At 45.7% G+C, this 25,430-nt stretch overlaps 1 protein-coding gene across 1 annotated transcript in view; it reads left to right on the forward strand.

Annotated features, from left to right (window-relative positions):
* The window catches only part of wipi1 (WD repeat domain, phosphoinositide interacting 1), a 29,911-nt gene extending 4,703 nt beyond the window's left edge, over positions 1-25,208 (forward strand). The window contains exons 2-14 of the mRNA XM_055898466.1: positions 2,817-2,899; positions 8,048-8,214; positions 12,167-12,263; positions 12,387-12,484; positions 14,556-14,648; positions 15,552-15,622; positions 18,588-18,695; positions 19,121-19,199; positions 19,382-19,467; positions 19,788-19,895; positions 20,518-20,657; positions 20,879-20,979; positions 25,099-25,208. Of these exons, the coding sequence (XP_055754441.1) occupies positions 2,817-2,899; positions 8,048-8,214; positions 12,167-12,263; positions 12,387-12,484; positions 14,556-14,648; positions 15,552-15,622; positions 18,588-18,695; positions 19,121-19,199; positions 19,382-19,467; positions 19,788-19,895; positions 20,518-20,657; positions 20,879-20,979; positions 25,099-25,149 (1,282 nt within the window). The 3' untranslated portion in view covers positions 25,150-25,208. The remainder of the gene's footprint in view (positions 1-2,816; positions 2,900-8,047; positions 8,215-12,166; positions 12,264-12,386; positions 12,485-14,555; positions 14,649-15,551; positions 15,623-18,587; positions 18,696-19,120; positions 19,200-19,381; positions 19,468-19,787; positions 19,896-20,517; positions 20,658-20,878; positions 20,980-25,098) is intronic.
* Positions 25,209-25,430: the final 222 nt, after the last annotated feature.

Genomic DNA, 25,430 nt, shown 5'->3' on the forward strand with positions numbered 1-25,430 from the left:
GATGTCTCTGCGACGTCTTTCCAATGTTCAAACGCTCTCCAAACGCATATTCCCAATGCATTTTGATACGTCGGCCAAAGGTGTGCGTTTCTTTTGCCACTGGCCTATGTAATACATAGCCTACAGTGGGGATCTGATTCACCAGAGATCTCACAATAAAAACAGCCTTCAAAACAAAAACAAAGAAAGTCCAGGATAAAGATGAACAAATATACATTTTAAACAAAGTCAGGAACAATGCGTACCGGGAAGACAGAGAGCTTACTGTGGAATCTGTTTGTGGTCAAAAGAAAAATGGCAGACACTCTTTCTTTCTTTCAGCGATGATGATTGCAGGTTTGTTCCCGTTTCAGAGCAGGACCAGACATGTACAGCAGAACATCCAGGGGAACAGACTAGTGGCTTTCAGAACATGTCCGATGGAAGAACTCAGTGAACTTTATAAACACTCCAATGGCACCCTATTCCCTATATAGTGCACTAACCTATGGGCCCTGGGCAAAAGTAGTGCACTATTTAGGGTGCCAATTGGGACGTGCCCCTAGACACACCCTAGCTAGATGACTGTCCTCCATGCTAGATGACTGTCCTCCCTGCTAGATGACTGTCCTCCCTAGCTAGATGACTGTCCTCCCTAGCTAGATGACTGTCCTCCCTGCTAGATGACTGTCCTCCCTGCTAGATGACTGTCCTCCCTGCTAGATGACTGTCCTCCCTAGCTAGATGACTGTCCTCCCTAGCTAGATGACTGTCCTCCCTGCTAGATGACTGTCCTCCCTGCTAGATGACTGTCCTCCCTGCTAGATGACTGTCCTCCCTGCTAGATGACTGTCCTCCCTGCTAGATGACTGTCCTCCCTGCTAGATGACTGTCCTCCCTGCTAGAAGAGCTGTCCTCCATGCTAGATGACTGTCCTCCCTGCTAGATGACTGTCCTCCATGCTAGATGACTGTCCTCCCTGCTAGATGACTGTCCTCCCTGCTAGATGACTGTCCTCCCTGCTAGATGACTGTCCTCCCTGCTAGATGACTGTCCTCCCTGCTAGATGACTGTCCTCCCTGCTAGATGACTGTCCTCCCTGCTAGATGACTGTCCTCCCTGCTCGATGACTGTCCTCCCTGCTAGATGACTGTCCTCCATGCTAGATGACTGTCCTCCATGCTAGATGACTGTCCTCCCTAGCTAGATGACTGTCCTCCCTGCTAGATGACTGTCCTCCCTGCTAGATGACTGTCCTCCCTGCTAGATGACTGTCCTCCCTGCTAGATGACTGTCCTCCCTGCTAGATGACTGTCCTCCCTGCTAGATGACTGTCCTCCCTGCTAGATGACTGTCCTCCCTGCTAGATGACTGTCCTCCCTGCTCGATGACTGTCCTCCCTGCTCGATGACTGTCCTCCCTGCTCGATGACTGTCCTCCCTGCTCGATGACTGTCCTCCCTGCTCGATGACTGTCCTCCCTGCTCGATGACTGTCCTCCCTGCTCGATGACTGTCCTCCCTGCTCGATGACTGTCATCCCTGCTCGATGACTGTCATCCCTGCTCGATGACTGTCCTCCCTGCTCGATGACTGTCCTCCCTGCTCGATGACTGTCATCCCTGCTCGATGACTGTCCTCCCTGCTCGATGACTGTCCTCCCTGCTCGATGACTGTCCTCCCTGCTCGATGACTGTCCTCCCTGCTCGATGACTGTCCTCCCTGCTCGATGACTGTCCTCCCTGCTCGATGACTGTCCTCCCTGCTAGATGACTGTCCTCCCTGCTAGATGACTGTCCTCCCTGCTAGATGACTGTCCTCCCTGCTAGATGACTGTCCTCCCTGCTAGATGACTGTCCTCCCTGCTAGATGACTGTCCTCCCTGCTAGATGACTGTCCTCCCTGCTAGATGACTGTCCTCCCTGCTAGATGACTGTCCTCCCTGCTAGATGACTGTCCTCCCTGCTAGATGACTGTCCTCCCTGCTAGATGACTGTCCTCCCTGCTAGATGACTGTCCTCCCTGCTAGATGACTGTCCTCCCTGCTAGATGACTGTCCTCCCTGCTAGATGACTGTCCTCCCTGCTAGATGACTGTCCTCCCTGCTAGATGACTGTCCTCCCTGCTAGGTACAGATGTCTGTTAGACCTGAGTTACTCAATTTCCTGTGTTTGTGTGGGCAGTTTAATATCAGTTCTATCAGAAATGTTGCATCAGTTTAGAGAGAGAGAGAGAGAGACAGACTGAGACTTTGTATTTGGACTGGCTATGCAAAATGATAACTGAGCAAGTTCCATCACATCAGTACTCCATAGGCAATATCATGTTTAACTGAAAATGATATTTAAATCATGTAGTTTGGGGAAGTTCCCTCCTGTCCAGAATGGATGGAGAACACAGCATTTACATGAGGAAAGAGTCACACTTCCAACTTTCAAATTCTCTGTTTTTGTCCCTTTTATCAAAAAGTTTTTGCAGCAAACTTGAAAACAAAGTAACTGTTTCTTGTTCTGGAATCCCCAAAATAAACCGTGTCTATAAAAGCATTGAGAGGAAAGTCTGGTGAGATGAGTCACACTTCATTGACTTGTTTTTACCGTAACAAATTCAATGTGTTTTTAAATTATCTACGTGTGTGTGTGTGTGTGTGTGTGTGTGTGTGTGTGTGTGTGTGTGTGTGTGTGTGTGTGTGTGTGTGTGTGTGTGTGTGTGTGTGTGTGTGTGTGTACTTTGGTGTGCATGAAGACACCAGTCACACATTAGTCACTCTGACTTATAATATTCTCTGTGTGTTTATCAACCTCTTTTCAACCTCTGTATGTGTTGTTGTTGTTCCCAGGTCATTGGCGGTGGGAACCAAGACAGGCTATAAGCTGTTCTCTGTGACCTCAGTGGACAAACTGGACTGCATCTACGAGAGCGGTTAGTATAGCCCTGTCCCAAACACACCCCTAGACCCTTCCCTTAGAACCCGTCCCAAACACACCCCTTCCATTAGAACCATCCCAAACAAACCCCTTCCCCTAGACCCCGTCCCAAACAAACCCCTTCCCTTAGAACCGTCCCAAACAAACCCCTTCCCTTAGAACCCGTCCCAAATAAACCCCTTCCATTAGAACCGTCCCAAACAAACCCCTTCCCCTAGACCCCGTCCCAAACAAACCCCTTCCCTTAGAACCTTCCCAAACAAACCCCTTCAATTAGAACCCGTCCCAAACAAACCCCTTCCCTTAGAACCGTCCCAAACAAACCCCTTCCCTTAGAACCGTCCCAAACAAACCCCTTCCCTTAGAACTCGTCCCAAACAAACCCCTTCCCTTAGAACCGTCCCAAACACACCGCTAAACCCCGTCCCAAACAAACCCCTTCCCCTAGACCCCGTCCCAAACAAACCCCTTCCCCTAGACCCAGTCCCAAACAAACCCCTACCCTTAGAACCATCCCAAACAAACCCCTTCCCTTAGAACCCGTCCCAAACAAACCCCTTCCCTTAGAACCGTCCCAAACAAACCCCTTCCCCTAGACCCCGTCCCAAACAAACCCCTTCCCCTAGACCCAGTCCCAAACAAACCCCTTCCCTTTGAACCGTCCCAAACAAACCCCTAGACCCTTCCCCTAGACCCCATCCCAAACAAACCCCTAGACCCTTCCCCTCGACCCCGTCCCAAACAATCCCCTAGACCCTTTCCCTTAGACGCTGTCCCAAACAAACCCCTAGATCCTTCCCCTAGACCCCGTCCCAAACAATCCCCTAGACCCTTCCCTTAGACCCCGTCACAAACAAACCCCTTCCCTTAGAACGTCCCAAACAAACCCCTAGACCCTTCCCTTAGAACCCGTCCCAAACACACCCCTTCCATTAGAACCATCCCAAACAAGCCCCTTCCCCTAGACCCCGTCCCAAACAAACCCCTTCCCTTAGAACCGTCCCAAACAATCCCCTTCCCTTAGAACCCATCCCAAATAAACCCCTTCAACCTAGACCCCGTCCCAAACAACCCCCTTCCCCTAGACCCAGTCCCAAACAAACCCCTTCCCTTAGAACCGTCCCAAACAAACCCCTTCCCTTAGAACCCGTCCCAAACAAACCCCTTCCATTAGAACCGTCCCAAACAAACCCCTTCCCCTAGACCCCGTCCCAAACAAACCCCTTCCCTTAGAACCTTCCCAAACAAACCCCTTCAATTAGAACCCGTCCCAAACAAACCCCTTCCCTTAGAACCGTCCCAAACAAACCCCTTCCCTTAGAACTCGTCCCAAACAAACCCCTTCCCTTAGAACTCGTCCCAAACAAACCCCTTCCCTTAGAACCGTCCCAAACACACCGCTAAACCCCGTCCCAAACAAACCCCTTCCCCTAGACCCCGTCCCAAACAAACCCCTTCCCTTAGAACCTTCCCAAACAAACCCCTTCAATTAGAACCCGTCCCAAACAAACCCCTTCCCTTAGAACCGTCCCAAACAAACCCCTTCCCTTAGAACTCGTCCCAAACAAACCCCTTCCCTTAGAACTCGTCCCAAACAAACCCCTTCCCTTAGAACCGTCCCAAACACACCGCTAAACCCCGTCCCAAACAAACCCCTTCCCCTAGACCCCGTCCCAAACAATCCCCTAGACCCTTCCCTTAGACCCCGTCACAAACAAACCCCTTCCCTTAGAACGTCCCAAACAAACCCCTAGACCCTTCCCCTAGAATAAACTTAGTTCCAACACCTCTGCTTCTCTCTGATAGGCTGCCTGTACTCCTCTGCCTCTCTCTGATAGGCTGCCTGTACTCCTCTGCCTCTCTCTGATAGGCTGCCTGTACTCCTCTGCTTCTCTCTGATAGGCTGCCTGTACTCCTCTGCCTCTCTCCGATAGGCTGCCTGTACTCCTCTGCCTCTCTCTGATAGGCTGCCTGTACTCCTCTGCCTCTCTCTGATAGGCTGCCTGTACTCCTCCACCTCTCTCTGATAGGCTGCCTGTACTCTATGACTCCTATACCAGAGCTTTAAATAGGGATCAACTCTGCTCTGCCAAGCTGTAGCGTTGTTCAGCCCATACAGGACTGCTCTGCCAAGCTGTAGCATTGTTCAGCCCATACAGGACTCTGCTCTGCCAAGCTGTAGCGTTGTTCAGCCCATACAGAGGATCTGCTCTGCCAAGCTGTAGCATTGTTCAGCCCATACAGGACTCTGCTCTGCCAAGCTGTAGCATTGTTCAGCCCATACAGGACTCTGCTCTGCCACGCTGTAGCGTTGTTCAGCCCATACAGGACTCTGCTCTGCCAAGCTGTAGCATTGTTCAGCCCATACAGGACTCTGCTCTGCCAAGCTGTAGCATTGTTCAGCCCATACAGGACTCTGCTCTGCCACGCTGTAGCGTTGTTCAGCCCATACAGGACTCTGCTCTGCCAAGCTGTAGCATTGTTCAGCCCATACAGGACTCTGCTCTGCCACGCTGTAGCGTTGTTCAGCCCATACAGAGGATCTCAGTCTAGTTGTGTTGTCCAGCCTCTCTCTGGGCATTAGTGTCAGTTACAGGGAAATGACTTGGCCGTCCTCTTCCAGTGACGGGTCATTCTCTGTTAGTCTACTTCCTTGTTGTGAGTCACTGGCTGTGTTCCAAATACACAGAGCCCTATGGCTACTAGTCAAAAGGAAATAGGCAATAGGGTGTAATTTGTGTTGCTGACACTGTGTGTAGACTGATAAATGGTTGACCGACACAAGTAGATGGATAACTTCACTAGCCATCAGTCTCTGGTCATTTACTGCTCAGTTCATTATTACTGGCAGACAGACACAGTGATACAATGTGGTGTGGAGATAGAAACCAACCATGGCAGGACACTAATACCAGACTACCTCAGCCCCCCAAGACACTAATACCAAGCTACCTCAGCCCCCCAAGACACTAATACCAAGCTACCTCAGCCCCCCAGGACACTAATACCAGGCTACCTCAGCCCCCCAGGACACTAATACCAGGCTACCTCAGCCCCCCAGGACACTAATACCAGGCTACCTCAGCCCCCCCAGGACACTAATACCACGCTACCTCAGCCCCCCAAGACACTAATACCAGGCTACCTCACTCTCCCAGGACACTAATACCAGGCTACCTCAGCCCCCCAGGACACTAATACCAGGCTACCTCAGCCCCCCCAGGACACTAATACCAGGCTACCTCAGCCCCCCCAGGACACTAATACCAAGCTACCTCAGCCCCCCAAGACACTAATACCAGGCTACCTCAGCCCCCCAGGACACTAATACCAGGCTACCTCACTCTCCCAGGACACTAATACCAGGCTACCTCAGCCCCCCAGGACACTAATACCAGGCTACCTCAGCCCCTCCCAGGACACTAATACCAGGCTACCTCAGCCCCCCAAGACACTAATACCAGGCTACCTCAGCCCCCCAGGACACTAATACCAAGCTACCTCAGCCCCCCAGGATACTAATACCAGGCTACCTCAGACCCCAGGACACTAATACCAGGCTACCTCAGCCCCCCAGGACACTAATACCAGGCTACCTCAGCCCCCCAGGACACTAATACCAGGCTACCTCAGCCCCCCAGGACACTAATACCAGGCTACCTCACTCTCCCAGGACACTAATACCAGAATACCTCAGCCCCCCAGGACACTAATACCAGGCTACCTCAGCCCCCCAAGACACTAATACCAGGCTACCTCACTCTCCCAGGACACTAATACCAGGCTACCTCAGCCCCCCAGGACACTAATACCAAGCTACCTCAGCCCCCCAAGACACTAATACCAGGCTACCTCAGCCCCCCAGGACACTAATACCAGGCTACCTCAGCCCCCCAGGACACTAATACCAGGCTACCTCAGACCCCCAGGACACTAATACCAGGCTACCTCAGCCCCCCAGGACACTAATACCAGACTACCTTAGCCCCCCAGGACACTAATACCAGGCTACCTCAGCCCCCCAGGACACTAATACAGGCTACCTCAGCCCCCCAAGACACTAATACCAGGCTACCTCAGCCCCCCAGGACACTAATACCAGGCTACCTCACTCTCCAAGGACACTAATACCAGGCTACCTCAGCCCCCCAGGACACTAATACCAGGCTACCTCAGCCCCCCAGGACACTAATACCAGGCTACCTCAGCCCCCCAGGACACTAATACCAGGCTACCTCAGCCCCTCCCAGGACACTAATACCAGGCTACCTCAGCCCCCCAAGACACTAATACCAGGCTACCTCAGCCCCCCAGGACACTAATACCAAGCTACCTCAGCCCCCCAGGATACTAATACCAGGCTACCTCAGACCCCAGGACACTAATACCAGGCTACCTCAGCCCCCCAGGACACTAATACCAGGCTACCTCAGCCCCCCAGGACACTAATACCAGGCTACCTCAGCCCCCCAGGACACTAATACCAGGCTACCTCACTCTCCCAGGACACTAATACCAGAATACCTCAGCCCCCCAGGACACTAATACCAGGCTACCTCAGCCCCCCCAGGACACTAATACCAGGCTACCTCACTCTCCCAGGACACTAATACCAGGCTACCTCAGCCCCCCAGGACACTAATACCAAGCTACCTCAGCCCCCCAAGACACTAATACCAGGCTACCTCAGCCCCCCAGGACACTAATACCAGGCTACCTCAGCCCCCCAGGACACTAATACCAGGCTACCTCAGCCCCCCAAGACACTAATACCAGGCTACCTCAGCCCCCCTCAGGACACTAATACCAGGCTACCTCAGCCCCCCAGGACACTAATACCAGGCTACCTCAGCCCCCCCAGGACACTAATACCAGGCTACCTCACTCTCACAAGACACTAATACCAGGCTACCTCAGCCCCCCAGGACACTAATACCAGGCTACCTCAGCCCCCCAGGACACTAATACCAGGCTACCTCACTCTCCCAGGACACTAATACCAGAATACCTCAGCCCCCCAGGACACTAATACCAGGCTACCTCACTCTCCCAGGACACTAATACCAGAATACCTCAGCCCCCCCCCAGGACACTCATGCCCATACCATGCTTACCCCTGTGTTCCCCTGCTCTCCCCCATCAGAGACCCCAGACGTGTACATCGTGGAGCGGTTGTTCTCCAGCAGTCTGGTGGTGGTGGTCAGTCTCTCCATACGCAGACGGATGAACGTCTACCACTTCAAGAAGGGAACGGAGATCTGCAACTACAGCTACAGTAACAACATCCTCTCTGTCAGACTCAACAGACAGGTAACAGAAATACAGTAACAACATCCTCTCTGTCAGACTCAACAGACAGGTAACAGGAATACAGTAACAACATCCTCTCTGTCAGACTCAACAGACAGGTAACAGAAATACAGTAACAACGTCCTCTCTGTCAGACTCAACAGACAGGTAACAGGAATACAGTAACAACGTCCTCTCTGTCAGACTCAACAGACAGGTAACAGAAATACAGTAACAACGTCCTCTCTGTCAGACTCAACAGACAGGTAACAGAAATACAGTAACAACGTCCTCTCTGTCAGACTCAACAGACAGGTAACAGAAATACAGTAACAACATCCTCTCTGTCAGACTCAACAGACAGGTAACAGAAATACAGTAACAACGTCCTCTCTGTCAGACTCAACAGACAGGTAACAGAAATACAGTAACAACGTCCTCTCTGTCAGACTCAACAGACAGGTAACAGAAATACAGTAACAACATCCTCTCTGTCAGACTCAACAGACAGGTAACAGAAATACAGTAACAACGTCCTCTCTGTCAGACTCAACAGACAGGTAACAGAAATACAGTAACAACGTCCTCTCTGTCAGACTCAACAGACAGGTAACAGAAATACAGTAACAACGTCCTCTCTGTCAGACTCAACAGACAGGTAACAGAAATACAGTAACAACGTCCTCTCTGTCAGACTCAACAGACAGGTAACAGAAATACAGTAACAACGTCCTCTCTGTCAGACTCAACAGACAGGTAACAGAAATACAGTAACAACGTCCTCTCTGTCAGACTCAACAGACAGGTAACAGAAATACAGTAACAACGTCCTCTCTGTCAGACTCAACAGACAGGTAACAGAACACACAGGGGATGGACACATGGACATACACATGGACAGTTGAACACACACTCTCAGACAGACAGACGGACGGACGGACGGACGGACATGTGTATTTGGAACAGTGAAGTTGTCTTCAGTGTCCATTGAACCAACTCTCAACTCAAGTTCCTGTTGAAACGTTATTGTTCAGTAAGAGACATACATATAGAGACCAGGTAGAGACGTACATATAGAGACCAGGTAGAGACATACATATAGAGACCAGGTAGAGACGTACATATAGAGACCAGGTAGAGACGTACATATAGAGACCAGGTAGAGACGTACATATAGAGACCAGGTAGAGACCTTGTTGTTCAGTAAGAGACATACATATAGAGACTACGTAGAGACGTTATTGTTCATTAAGAGACATACACATAGAGACCAGGCAGAGACATACATATAGAGACCAGGTAGAGACGTTGTTGTCCAGTAAGAGACATACACATAGATACCAGGTAGAGACATACATATAGAGACCAGGTAGAGACCTTGTTGTTCAGTAAGAGACATACACATAGATACCAGGTAGAGACATACATATAGAGACCAGTAAGAGACATACACATAGATACCAGGTAGAGACATACATATAGAGACCAGTTAGAGACATACATATAGAGACCAGGTAGAGACATACATATAGAGACCAGGTAGAGACATACATATAGAGACCAGGTAGAGACCTTGTTGTTCAGTAAGAGACATACACATAGATACCAGGTAGAGACATACATATAGAGACCAGGCAGAGACATACATATAGAGACCAGTTAGAGACATACATATAGAGACCAGGTAGAGACATACATATAGAGACCAGGTAGAGACATACATATAGAGACCAGGTAGAGACCTTGTTGTTCAGTAAGAGACATACACATAGATACCAGGTAGAGACATACATATAGAGACCAGTTAGAGACATACATATAGAGACCAGGTAGAGACATACATATAGAGACCAGGTAGAGACATACATATAGAGACCAGGTAGAGACATACATTTAGAGACCAGGTAGAGACATACATATAGAGACCAGGCAGAGACCTTGTTGTTCAGTAAGAGACATACATATAGAGACCAGGTAGAGACATACATATAGAGACCAGGTAGAGACATACATATAGAGACCAGGTAGAGACATACATATAGAGACCAGGTAGAGACATACATATAGAGACCAGGTAGAGACGTACATATAGAGACCAGGTAGAGACCTTGTTGTTCAGTAAGAGACATACATATAGAGACCAGGTAGAGACGTACATATAGAGACCAGGTAGAGACCTTGTTGTTCAGTAAGAGACATACATATAGAGACTACGTAGAGACGTTATTGTTCAGTAAGAGACATACACATAGAGACCAGGTAGAGACGTTGTTGTCCAGTAAGAGACATACATTTAGAGACCAGGTAGAGACATACATATAGAGACCAGGTAGAGACATACATATAGAGACCAGGCAGAGACATACATATAGAGACCAGGCAGAGACATACATATAGAGACCAGGCAGAGACATACATATAGAGACCAGGCAGAGACATACATATAGAGACCAGGCAGAGACATACATATAGAGACCAGGCAGAGACATACATATAGAGACCAGGCAGAGACATACATATAGAGACCAGGCAGAGACATACATATAGAGACCAGGTAGAGACATACATATAGAGACCAGGTAGAGACGTTGTTGTTCAGTAAGAGACATACATATAGAGACCAGGTAGAGACATACATTTAGAGACCAGGTAGAGACATACATATAGAGACCAGGTAGAGACATACATATAGAGACCAGGTAGAGACATACATATAGAGACCAGGCAGAGACATACATATAGAGACCAGGTAGAGACATACATATAGAGACCAGGCAGAGACATACATATAGAGACCAGGTAGAGACATACATTTAGAGACCAGGTAGAGACATACATATAGAGACCAGGTAGAGACATACATATAGAGACCAGGTAGAGACATACATATAGAGACCAGGCAGAGACATACATATAGAGACCAGGTAGAGACATACATATAGAGACCAGGCAGAGACGTACATATAGAGACCAGGTAGAGACGTACATTTAGAGACCAGGTAGAGACATACATATAGAGACCAGGTAGAGACATACATATAGAGACCAGGTAGAGACATACATATAGAGACCAGGCAGAGACATACATATAGAGACCAGGTAGAGACATACATATAGAGACCAGGCAGAGACATACATATAGAGACCAGGTAGAGACATACATTTAGAGACCAGGTAGAGACATACATATAGAGACCAGGTAGAGACATACATATAGAGACCAGGTAGAGACATACATATAGAGACCAGGCAGAGACATACATATAGAGACCAGGTAGAGACATACATATAGAGACCAGGCAGAGACGTACATATAGAGACCAGGTAGAGACATACATTTAGAGACCAGGTAGAGACATACATATAGAGACCAGGTAGAGACATACATATAGAGACCAGGCAGAGACATACATATAGAGACCAGGTAGAGACATACATATAGAGACCAGGTAGAGACATACATATAGAGACCAGGTAGAGACGTTGTTGTTCAGTAAGAGACATACATATAGAGACCAGGTAGAGACATACATATAGAGACCAGGTAGAGACATACATATAGAGACCAGGTAGAGACATACATATAGAGACCAGGCAGAGACGTACATATAGAGACCAGGTAGAGACATACATTTAGAGACCAGGTAGAGACATACATTTAGAGACCAGGTAGAGACATACATTTAGAGACCAGGTAGAGACATACATATAGAGACCAGGTAGAGACATACATATAGAGACCAGGTAGAGACATACATATAGAGACCAGGTAGAGACATACATATAGAGACCAGGCAGAGACATACATATAGAGACCAGGCAGAGACGTTGTTGTCAGTAGCTATTGATTTTGAACACTTTATTAGGACATGGTGACATAGGATAACCTGCCAGGAAATGATCAGCGCAATTCACATACTAACAGTCACCCCTCCCTCCCTCCCTCCCTCCCTCCCTCCCTCCCTCCTTGTAGAGGCTGGTGGTGTGTCTGGAGGAGTCAGTGTACATCCACAACATCAAAGACATGAAGCTGCTGAAGACCCTTCTCAACACGCCCTCCAACCCTTCAGGTAAACACAGTGTACAGAACAGTGTCTCCTAAACCAGTGGGTGTGCTGCTCTATGGGGTTTCTGAGGGGAAAATCAGAAGCTGTCTTTCTGTGGACTGAAAGGACCATGGTTGTTCTGTTCAGGTCTGTGTGCTCTGTCCATCAACCATTCCAACTCGTACCTGGCCTACCCAGGCAGCTCCACCATCGGAGAGATCATAGTTTATGATGCCAACAACCTGGTAAAGCCTACTACTACTACTATACTACTGTACTACTACTATACTACTGTACTACTACTATACTACTGTACTACTACTATACTACTATACTACTGTACTACTGAACCACTGTACTGCTGCTGTACTACTACTATACTACTGCACTACTATACTACTATACTACCGTACTACTACTGTACTACTACTATACTACTGTACTACTGCACAACTACTATACTACTACTGTACTACTACTATACTACCGTACTACTACTGTACTACTACTATACTACTGTACTACTGCACAACTACTATACTACTACTGTACTACTACTATACTACCGTACTACTACTGTACTACTACTATACTACTGTACTACTACTATACTACTGTACTACTACTATACTACTGTACTACTGAACCACTGTACTGCTGCTGTACTACTACTATACCACTGCACTACTATACTACTATACTACTGTACTACTGCACAAATACTATACTACCACTGTACTACTACTATACCACTGTACTACTACTATACCACTACTATACTACTGTACAACTACTATACTCCTACTGTACTACTACTATACCACTGTACTACTACTATACCACTACTATACTACTGTACTACTACTGTAACACTGCACAACTACTATACTACTACTGTTCTACTGTTGTACTACTACTATACCACTGTACCGCTACTATACTACCATACTACTGTGCTACTCCTGTACTACTGTACTGCTGCTGTACTACTGTACTACTACTATACTGCTACTATACTAATGTACTACTACTGTACCACTGCACAACCACTATACTACTACTGTACTACTGTACTGCTGCTGTACTACTGTACTACTACTATACTACTGTACTACTACTATACTACTGTACTACTGCACAACTACTATACTACCACTGTACTACTACTATACCACTGTACTACTACTATACCACTACTATACTACTGTACTACTGCACAACTACTATACTCCTACTGTACTACTACTATACCACTACTATACTACTACTGTAACACTGCACAACTACTATACTACTATACTACTACTGTACTACTGTTGTACTACTACTATACCACTGTACCGCTACTATACTACCATACTACTGTGCTACTCCTGTACTACTGTACTGCTGCTGTACTACTGTACTACTACTATACTGCTACTATACTAATGTACTACTACTGTACCACTGCACAACCACTATACTACTACTGTACCGCTACTATACTACTGCACTGCCACTATACTACTATACTGCTACTATACTACTGTACCACTGCACAACCACTATACTACTACTGTACCGCCACTATACTACTGCACTGCCACTATACTACTATACTGCTACTATACTACTGTACTACTACTGTACCACTGCACAACCACTATACTACTACTGTACCGCTACTATACTACTGCACTGCCACTATACTACTATACTGCTACTATACTACTGTACCACTGCACAACCACTATACTACTACTGTACCGCTACTATACTACTGCACTGCCACTATACTACTGTACTACTACTGTACAACTACTATACTACTGCACTACTGTACTACTACTGCACTACTGTACTACTATGCTATTACTGTACTACGACTGTACTACTATACTACTACTGTACCACTATACTACTTTGCTACTATACTGTACTACTATAGTACTATACTTCTATACGTCTGTACTACTACTATACTTCTGTACTACTACAACACTACTATTACTGTACTACTATTATACTACTATTATACGGTGCTCTATAGCTTGGTTGCCAGTACTACTACTATACTACTATAATTCTGTACTACTACTGTACTACTACTGCAGTGCTATTATACTGTGCTCTATGCTGCTATTATACTGTGCTTGGTTGTCAGTACTACTGTAGCTGCTACATTGAAGTGATGTTCAGACATTGCAGTCAAGTTGTTATATATGGCAGTAGTACCATGTTTCTGTTTTATGACTCAGTCAATCATCCTCTCTCTCTCTCTCTCTCTCTCTCTCTCTCTCTCTCTCTCTCTCTCTCTCTCTCTCTCTCTCTCAGAGCACTGTGACAATGATCCCGGCCCATGACAGTCCCCTGGCTGCTCTCACCTTCAACTCGTCAGGCACCAAGCTGGCCAGCGCCTCGGAGAGGGTAAGCACTACCAGGACAGCTGCCCCTAGTGACGGGAGGCCAGCGCTGCTTTTTGACAACATACCGGTACATTGCAGTCAAGCTTTGGAACATGTCCAAAACATTCAGTACTTGACTAGTAGTAGATGTATTATGCTACAGCACATAGTGTATTATAAGCCCATGTGGGTGGGGCATCCTGAAGAGGCATGACACTATGATAATAAAATCAAGATAACTACAGTGCAGCTAGACAGTCCTGACTGTGAGGGACTGACTCTCTTTCTCCCTCTATTTAGACAGTCCTGACTGTGAGGGACTGACTCTCTTCCTCCCTCTATTTAGACAGTCCTGACTGTGAGGGACTGACTCTCTTTCTCCCTCTATTTAGACAGTCCTGACTGTGAGGGACTGACTCTCTTTCTCCCTCTATTTAGACAGTCCTGACTGTGAGGGACTGACTCTCTTTCTCCCTCTATTTAGACGGTCCTGACTGTGAGGGACTGACTCTCTTTCTCCCTCTATTTAGACAGTCCTGACTGTGAGGGACTGACTCTCTTTTTCCCTCTATTTAGACAGTCCTGACTGTGAGGGACTGACTCTCTTTCTCCCTCTATTTAGACAGTCCTGACTGTGAGGGACTGACTCTCTTTCTCCCTCTATTTAGACAGTCCTGACTGTAAGGGACTGACTCTCTTTCTCCCTCTATTTAGACAGTCCTGACTGTGAGGGACTGACTCTCTTTCTCCCTCTATTTAGACGGGACTGACTCTCTTTCTCCCTCTATTTAGACAGTCCTGACTGTGAGGGACTGACTCTCTTTCTCCCTCCCTTCTTTATATCCCTCCCTCCCTCCCTCCCTCCCTCCCTCCCTCCCTCCCTCCCTCTCTCTCTCTCTCTCTCTCTCTCTCTCTCTCTCTCCAGGGTACTGTAATCCGCGTGTTCTCCATCCCAGAGGGACAGCGTCTGTTTGAGTTCCGCAGAGGGATGAAGAGGTCAGAGTTCACACAATACAACATAAACTGTATAAACACACTTTACTACACAACATAGTCTACATCTACTGTAATGAACAGGACTAACAGAACACACAAAACACACTTCATGAACGGGACTAACAGAACACATAAAACACACCTAATGAACAGGACTAACAGAACACATAAAACATACCTAATGAACAGGACTAACAGAACACATAAAACACACTTCATGAACAGGACTAACAGAACACATAAAACACACCTAATGAACAGGACTAACAGAACACATAAAACACACTTCATGAACAGGACTAACAGAACACATAAAACACACCTTTAAAACACACCTAATGAACAGGACTAACAGAACACATAAAACATACCTAATGAACAGGACTAACAGAACACATAAAACACACCTAATGAACAGGACTAACAGAACACATAAAACACACCTTTAAAACACACCTAATGAACAGGACTAACAGAACACATAAAACACACCTTTAAAACACACCTAATGAACAGGACTAACAGAACACATAAAACATACCTAATGAACAGGACTAACAGAACACATAAAACACACTTTATGAACAGGACTAACAGAACACATAAAACACACCTAATGAACAGGACTAACAGAACACATAAAACACACTTCATGAACAGGACTAACAGAACACATAAAACATACCTAATGAACAGGACTAACAGAACACATAAAACACACTTCATGAACAGGACTAACAGAACACATAAAACATACCTAATGAACAGGACTAACAGAACACATAAAACACATATCATGAACAGGACTAACAGAAAACATAAACCACACCTTTAAAACACACCTAATGAACAGGACTAACAGAACACATAAACCACACCTTTAAAACACACCTAATGAACAGGACTAACAGAACACATAAAACACACCTCATGAATCCAGTGAATTAGCTGATCTCATGCTGGTACCACTAGAATAATCCAGTGAATTAGCTGATCTCATGCTGGTACCACTAGAATAATCCAGTGAATTAGCTGATCTCATGCTGGTACCACTAGAATAATCCAGTGAATTAGCTGATCTCATGCTGGTACCACTAGAATAATCCAGTGAATTAGCTGATCTCATGCTGGTACCACTAGAATAATCCAGTGAATTAGCTGATCTCATGCTGGTACCACTAGAATAATCCAGTGATTTAGCTGATCTCATGCTGGTACCAGACGGCTGCACATTTCCTCGTCAAGGTTCTCTGTTCCCGCCACCAATGAAATAACCTGGTTCGAATCCCTGCCCTGACCATATTTGGGGGTTAAATATCCCTGCCCTGACCATATTTGGGGGTTGTAATTAATGTATTACATAAATTGGAAATTAAAAATGTGTTCGAGCAAGCTACATCAACATGAGTTGTCCATTTATAAAATATGTAGGGTAAATTGCCACAGTAGCTTTTGCTGTGGTAAACAAGGAAATACTTTTTTTCAGTTATACGGATTGATTGTCAAATAGTTAAATCTACTCTTGATCAGCTGTAAAAGCAGGTTTAATTTACACCGATGATAACACCCACCTGAGGGTGAAAATATCTTCACAGATGTTGACCTCAAACAGCACTATAATTAACACTGACAACACTGTACCCATAGATGTAACCTCCAGATTGGGGAGACAAGCATGGGTGTGTATATATCTGTAATGTAGAGTAGTAGACTCACATTATGACAACATTAGAACAGACTGAAGACAGGTTTATAATGACATCTCTCATTATGACAACATTAGAACAGACTGAAGACAGGTTTATAATGACATCTCTCATTATGACAACATTAGAACAGACTGAAGACCGGTTTATAATGACACATCTCTCATTATGACAACATTAGAACAGACTGAAGACAGGTTTATAATGACATCTCTCATTATGACAACATTAGAACAGACTGAAGACAGGTTTATAATGACACATCTCTCATTATGACAACATTAGAACAGACTGAAGACAGGTTTATAATGACACATCTCTCATTATGACAACATTAGAACAGACTGAAGACAGGTTTATAATGACATCTCTCATTATGACAACATTAGAACAGACTGAAGACAGGTTTATAATGACATCTCTCATTATGACAACATTAGAAAAGACTGAAGACAGGTTTATAATGACACATCTCTCATTATGACAACATTAGAACAGACTGAAGACAGGTTTATAATGACATCTCTCATTATGACAACATTAGAACAGACTGAAGACAGGTTTATAATGACATCTCTCATTATGACAACATTAGAACAGACTGAAGACAGGTTTATAATGACATCTCTCATTATGACAACATTAGAACAGACTGAAGACAGGTTTATAATGACATCTCTCATTATGACAACATTAGAACAGACTGAAGACAGGTTTATAATGACATCTCTCATTATGACAACATTAGAACAGACTGAAGACAGGTTTATAATGACACATCTCTCATTATGACAACATTAGAACAGACTGAAGACAGGTTTATAATGACATCTCTCATTATGACAACATTAGAACAGACTGAAGACGGGTTTATAATGACATCTCTCATTATGACAACATTAGAACAGACTGAAGACAGGTTTATAATGACACATCTCTCATTATGACAACATTAGAACAAACTGAAGACAGGTTTATAATGACATCTCTCATTATGACAACATTAGAACAAACTGAAGATGGGTTTATAATGACACATCTCTCATTATGACAGTGTGATTGAACAGGCAAAACAAAGGAAAGGTCAGCTGAAATGTTTCAAATGCTTCTTTTGTAGGTAGATAACGTCATTTGTGTAATCAAGTTCTTACTAACAGTATGAGTGTAGAAGAGATTTATAATAACTTCCTGTGTGTGTGTGTGTGTGTGTGTGTGTGTGTGTGTGTGTGTGTGTGTGTGTGTCGTGTGTGTCTCTGCAGGTACGTCAATATCAGTTCCCTGTCCTTCAGTCCTGACGCCCAGTTCCTCTGTGCCTCCAGCAACACTGAGACCGTACACATCTTCAAACTGGAACAGCACGGACCCAGGTACACACACACACACACACACACACACACACACACACACACACACACACACACACACACACACACACACACACATAGGAGTCACCCCCAACCTGGCAAGCCTACATACATCTCTCTCTCTATCCCCTCTATATCTACCCCCCCTCTCTCTACGCCCCCTCTCTCACACACTCTTTCTCTCTCCCTGTCTCTCCCTGTCTCTCTCTGTGTATCTCTCTCTGTATCTCCCCGTCTCTCCCTGTCTCTCTCTGTGTATCTCCACGTGTATCTCCCCGTCTCTCTCTGTGTATCTCCCCTGTCTCTCTCTGTGTATCTCCCCTGTCTCTCTCTGTGTATCTCTCTCTGTATCTCCCCGTCTCTCCCTGTCTCTCTCTGTGTATCTCCCCTGTCTCTTTCTGTGTATCTCCCTGTCTCTCTCTGTGTAGTGGGGAGGAGGAGTGTCCTACCTGGGGATCCTATGTAGGGAAGATGTTCTCTGCAGCCAGCAGCTACCTCCCAGCCCAGGTGTCTGTCTTATTGGCATTTTCTTTCTTGTTCCCTGCATGTTTATATATTATCTTCTTATTGAATACTATTTCAAATATTTGTTTACTTGCTGTACTGAGATCTTGTAAGTAGCATGACATTGTACTATATACACTAGGCTGTATCCTATCATATGACAATAAACTTCGATTGCATTTGAGGTGTCTGGAGTGATGAGTCAGGAAAGAGCCTTCGCCACTGTACGCCTCCTAGTGGCCGGGCAGAGGAACGTCTGTACCCTCGCCACGTGAGTCTCCCTGTGTGTGTGTTTTTGTGTTTAGGGATTGTGAGTTTATGGTGTGTGTGTGTGTGTGTGTGTACTGTATAGGGAGTTGGTGTGTTTTGTTTGTCTCATTAGGTTTTGGTCTTCTATTTGTTATACACAGTAGTAGACAGTAATACACAGTAATACAAAGTTGTAGACTGAATTACACAGTTTAAAATACTATATCGTAGATCATCCTGACCTGATCCTAGAGTAATGGCCATAAATTATAGTGTTGTATGTCCTGTTCCACTGCGTGTGAGGGTGTCATGGCTGGCTGTGTCCCTGTGTCTGTCTGTCAGGATCCAGAAGCTTCCTCGTCTGCTGGTGGCCTCCTCCGACGGACAGCTGTTCATCTATAACGTCGACCCTCAGGATGGAGGAGAGTGTGTCCTGGCTCAGAAACACAGGTGAGAGGTCATCTCAGGTCAGAGGTCAATCGAGGTCAGAAGCCCTTACAGCTGCTTTGCTAATCAAACAAACTGCTGGAAGTGACATCTGGGAAAACCATCATCTGCAACCTATTCAATACCAGACCTAGTATTTCTGTTGTCATCTGCAACTTATTCAATACCAGACCTAGTATTTATGTTGTCATCTGCAACTTATTCAATACCAGACCTAGTATTTATGTTGTCATCTGCAACCTATTCAATACCAGACCTAGTATGTATGCTTTATTGACATGGGAAACATATGTTTACATTGCCAAAGCAAGTGAAATAGATAATAAACAAAAATGAAATAAACAGTAAAAAATGTACAGTAAACATTACACTCACAAGTTTCAAAGGAATAAAGACATTTCAAATGTCATATTATGTCTATATAGAGTGTTGTAATGATGTTCAAATAGTTAAAGTACAAAGGGGAAAATAAATCAACAGAAATATGGGTTGTATTTACAAGGGTGTTTGTCCTTCACTGGTTTCCCTTTTCTTGTGACAACAGCTCACAAATCTTGCTGCTCTCTCTTGCTGATTTTCTCTCTCTCTTTCTCTCTCCCTCTCTCTCTCTCTCCCCCTCTCTCAGATTGTTTGGTGAGGATGAGGACAAGGAGGAGGGGGTGGAGTCAGAAGGGTCAGAGGTCACGGTGCCCGTCCAGGCATGTCCATCATACGCCGCCACTGTTGCCATACCAACCACCGGTCCAGTCACTACCACGCTTACAGGTGTGTGTGAGTGAGAGAGAAAGAGATAAATATTGTGTGTGTGAGTGAGAGAGAAAGAGATAAATATTGTGTGTGTGTGTGAGAGAGAGAGAGAGAGATTGTGTGAGAGAGTGAGGAAGACAGAGAGACAGAGATGGACAGAAAGAGAGATTTGTGTTGTATCTGAAAGGGTGTGTGTATAACTTTAACTTTACCTGTAACCTCTCTCCTCTCTACCCCAGGTTACTCTGAGGATGGTGGGGCTAAGAAGGGCGAGGTGATCCCAGAACATGAGTTTGCCGCTGGTCCCGTCTGTCTGGATGATGAGAACGAGTTTCCTCCAGTGAGCAACCAGAAACTCTCCTAGCCTGGTCCTATACAGAAACTGTAGTCATGCTAACTCTCCTAGCCTGGTCCTATACAGAAACTGTAGTCATGCTAACTCTCCTAGCCTGGTCCTATACAGAAACATTAGTCATGCTAACTCTCCTAGCCTGGTCCTATACAGAAACTGTAGTCATGCTAACTCTCCTAGCCTGGTCCTATACAGAAACATTAGTCATGCTAACTCTCCTAGCCTGGTCCTATACAGAAACAGTAGTCATGCTAACTCTCCTAGCCTGGTCCTATACAGAAACAGTAGTCATGCTAACTCTCCTAGCCTGGTCCTATACAGAAACTGTAGTCATGCTAACTCTTCTAGCCTGGTCCTATACAGAAACAGTAGCCTGGTTAGCTAGCCAGAGACTGAGAGAAGCAGAGTTTGGCCAAAGCGAGATTCAAATTGGAATAGCATTAGACAAAAGGAAAGGGTGCAACTCTACCGTACTGCCTTGAGAAACTAAAGGACAGCTCCTCATTTGTGGTGAGCAGCAGTAGTGTTTCTGGGATACTGAGTCTGGAAGGACATAAGTAAAGAGTTGACCCTATTGTCTTTATATTCCACTCAGGTGCTAGCCGGGTTCCATTTAGAAACGTAGGAACTATAGTATAGCCTAGTCCCCTTCTATAACCCCTACCCTCCTACAAACTAGTCCCCTTCTATAACCCCTACCCTCCTACCAACTAGTCCCCTTCCTTAACCCCTACCCTCCTACAAACTAGTCCCCTTCCTTAACCCCTAACCTCCTACAAACTAGTCCCCTTCCTTAACCCCTAACCTCCTACAAACTAGTCCCCTTCCTTAACCCCTACCCTCCTACAAACTAGTCCCCTTCCTTAACCCCTACCCTCCTACCAACTAGTCCCCTTCCTTAACCCCTACCCTCCTACAAACTAGTCCCCTTCCCTAACCCCTACCCTCCTACAAACTAGTCCCCTTCCCTAACCCCTACCCTCCTACAAACTAGTCCCCTTCCCTAACCCCTACCATCCTACAAACTAGTCCCCTTCCCTAACCCCTACCATCCTACAAACTAGTCCCCTTCCTTAACCCCTACCCTCCTACAAACTAGTCCCCTTCCTTAACCCCTACCATCCTACAAACTAGTCCCCTTCCCTAACCCCTACCATCCTACAAACTAGTCCCCTTCCTTAACCCCTACCCTCCCACAAACTAGTCCCCTCCCCTTTCCCTCCTGCAAAATAGTCCCCTTCCCTACCCCCCACTCTCCTACAAACTAGTCCCCTTCCCTACCCCATATAACATTGGCCCAGTTAGCAAGGCCTCCACACTAACTCCTACAAAACAATGGGCTTAAATCCTACAGTATACACCGAGTGAACAAAACATTAGGAACATCTTCCTAATATTGAGTTTAACATGTCTCCTCCCCTTCATCTACACTGATTGAAGTGGATTCAACAAGTGACATCAATAAGGGATCATAGCTTTCACCCCCTATTCACCTATGTCGTGGAAAGAGCAGGTGTTCATAATGTTTTGTGCAGTCATACTATATTTAGTAGGTTTTATAAGAAGGTTTGTTTTAAATCTGACGGGTGCAATGGGTTTCACTCTGTGAATACCGGTATTACTTTAGTACATCATTTCTCTGGAATAGCTATTTTGGCTTATATGTGATTTTGTAAGTGTTACCTTCTTAATATGACGTGTATAATGAATCAAATGGGGGTTTGAAAGAACCGTTCAGATGTATAGACCGGGATTAAATTAGATCCTGGGTGATAGGCAGAAAATGTTCCCGCGTTCGCAGAGATTCCATTTACGGTAAACGTGGCATATGTCGACTCAATCGGATATTGCCTTTAAAAGTCGCAATGCCGATAGCCGCGATCGGATTGAATCATAGTTGCATGTGGCCAGTTCTGTTGGTGTAATTATTCCACAAGGGGGTGCTGTTGTCCCCGTGTGAGTCCCCATTGCTCAGTGCAACGTGTAAGCAAGTAGAAGTCGCTCCTAAGCACTGATCTAGGATCAGCATACTCCTGGCCAGTCCTGACCAAATCAAATTTTATTTGTCACATACACATGGTTAGCAGATGTTAATGCGAGTGTAGCGAAATGCTTGTGCTTCTAGTTCTGACAATGCAGTAATAACCAACGAGTATTCTAACCTAACAATTCCCCAACTACTACCTTATACACACAAGTGTAAAGGGATAAAGAATATGTACATAAAGATATATGAATAAGTGATGGTACAGAACGGCATAGGCAAGATGCAGTAGATGGTATCGAGTACAGTATATACATATGAGATGAGTAATGTAGGGTATGTAAACATAAAAGTGGCATAGTTTAAAGTGGCTAGTGATACATTTATTACATAAAGATGGCAAGATGCAGTAGATGATATAGAGTACAGTATATACATATACATTATATTAAGTGGCATTGTTTAAAGTGGCTAGTGATACATTTTTGATCAATTCCCATCTATTTCCATTATTAAAGTGAGCTGGAGTTGACCTTTACTAAATGAAGGTTAAGCGCAATACTGGTCCTAGATCAGTGCATGAATAGAAGATTCTATGTTTTCTTTCTTGGCAACTATTGGTTATAGAGAGAGCCCATGATTCTCAATGTCAGCCATTTTTCAAATCTCTCCTCTGGGACGTTTCACAATGTTGTTGTAGCCCTGAACTAGCGCCTGCTTATAGTAGTCAAGTGCTCGTTGACCGGTTGTAGCATCAGGTGTGCTAGTTCTGGAACAGTTCAAATACATGGACAGGCTGGGGGTTGCCGAGGAGAGGTTGTAATAATACATGGACAGGCTGGGGGTTGCCGAGGAGAGGTTGTAATAATACATGGACAGGCTGGGCGTTGCCGAGGAGAGGTTGTAATAATACATGGACAGGCTGGTGGTTGCCGAGGAGAGGTTGTAATAATACATGGACAGGCTGGGGGTTGCCGAGGAGAGATTGGAATAATACATGGACAGGCTGGGGGTTGCCGAGGAAAGGTTGGAATAATACATGGACAGGCTGGGGGTTGCCGAGGAGAGGTTGTAATAATACATGGACAGGCTGGGCGTTGCCGAGGAGAGGTTGTAATAATACATGGACAGGCTGGGGGTTGCCGAGGAGAGGTTGGAATAATACATGGACAGGCTGGGGGTTGCCGAGGAGAGGTTGTAATAATACATGGACAGGCTGGGGGTTGCCGAGGAGAGGTTGGAATAATACATGGACAGGCTGGGGGTTGCCGAGGAGAGGTTGTAATAATACATGGACAGGCTGGGCGTTGCCGAGGAGAGGTTGTAATAATACATGGACAGGCTGGGGGTTGCCGAGGAGAGGTTGTAATAATACATGGACAGGCTGGGCGTTGCCGAGGAGAGGTTGTAATAATACATGGACAGGCTGGGGGTTGCCGAGGAAAGGCTGCCTATGTAATGCCCTATTAGTTTATATGTCCTATTGAAATGAATGTCAACCTGTAGTTCTGTCCCATTCTCTGAGAAGGGAAGCCGTGATACATATCCACGAGACCATACTAGAATAACGATGTTGTTTTTAAACTTCTTGGCATGACTGTGTGTTTTATAACGAATAAGTCTGTTTGTACACCTCTGTCTAGTCTGTCCCATGTGTCTGGTCCTAGAAAAACCTTGTCTAAGAGCATTAATCACAGGATTTATCTTAGTTAGTGGAGTGTTTTCTAAAACATCCCCCCCCCCCCCCCCCCCCCCCCCCCCCCCCCCCTTGATGTTGATATTGGTAAAGGTGGACGTGTTATCTTTAGTCTGTCTCTCAGGGTCGGGGTCAATTCCATTTACATTCAGTTCAGTTCAGGATTTACATTGAATTGACTGAGGTTCGCGTACCAAATGTCACCCTATTCCCTATATAGTGCACTACTTTTGACCCTGGTAGTTCACCATATAGGAAATAGGGCTTTGGTTAAAAGTAGTGGACTATACAGGGAATAGGATACCATTTGGGACGCAGCCTGAAATAACTTGGAAGGAACCTTAACCCTGTTGTCTCTTATAACAAGACTATGACCAAAACCATTCAACCTGACCCCTGACCCCGGTCTGTTTTGGTGTTTTGGTAGATAAATTGGTGCCGCGACGGAACTCGAGGTGGCCAGGGGCGTCGTCTGTGAGGGTAGAACGAAGGAAGGAAGGACAGGAGGACAGACAGGCGGGCGGACAGACAGACAGACAGACAGGTGTCTGTTGTACACGTTAGAACACACTAACACCTGGTCTGGAACCACAGGACTTCCAGGAGAGCCGTTACATGACCCAGGACAAAATAAACCAGATGGAAAAAAGACTCTCATTTTAGGGTACTAAGTTGTTTTTTTAATTAAGTGATTTAAAAAAAATACAAAATAATTATGATTTGTAATTGGGGGGGGGGGGGGGGGGGGGGGGGGGGGAC

Source organism: Salvelinus fontinalis, chromosome 34 (assembly GCF_029448725.1).
Source record: "Salvelinus fontinalis isolate EN_2023a chromosome 34, ASM2944872v1, whole genome shotgun sequence".
NCBI lineage: Eukaryota > Metazoa > Chordata > Actinopteri > Salmoniformes > Salmonidae > Salvelinus > Salvelinus fontinalis.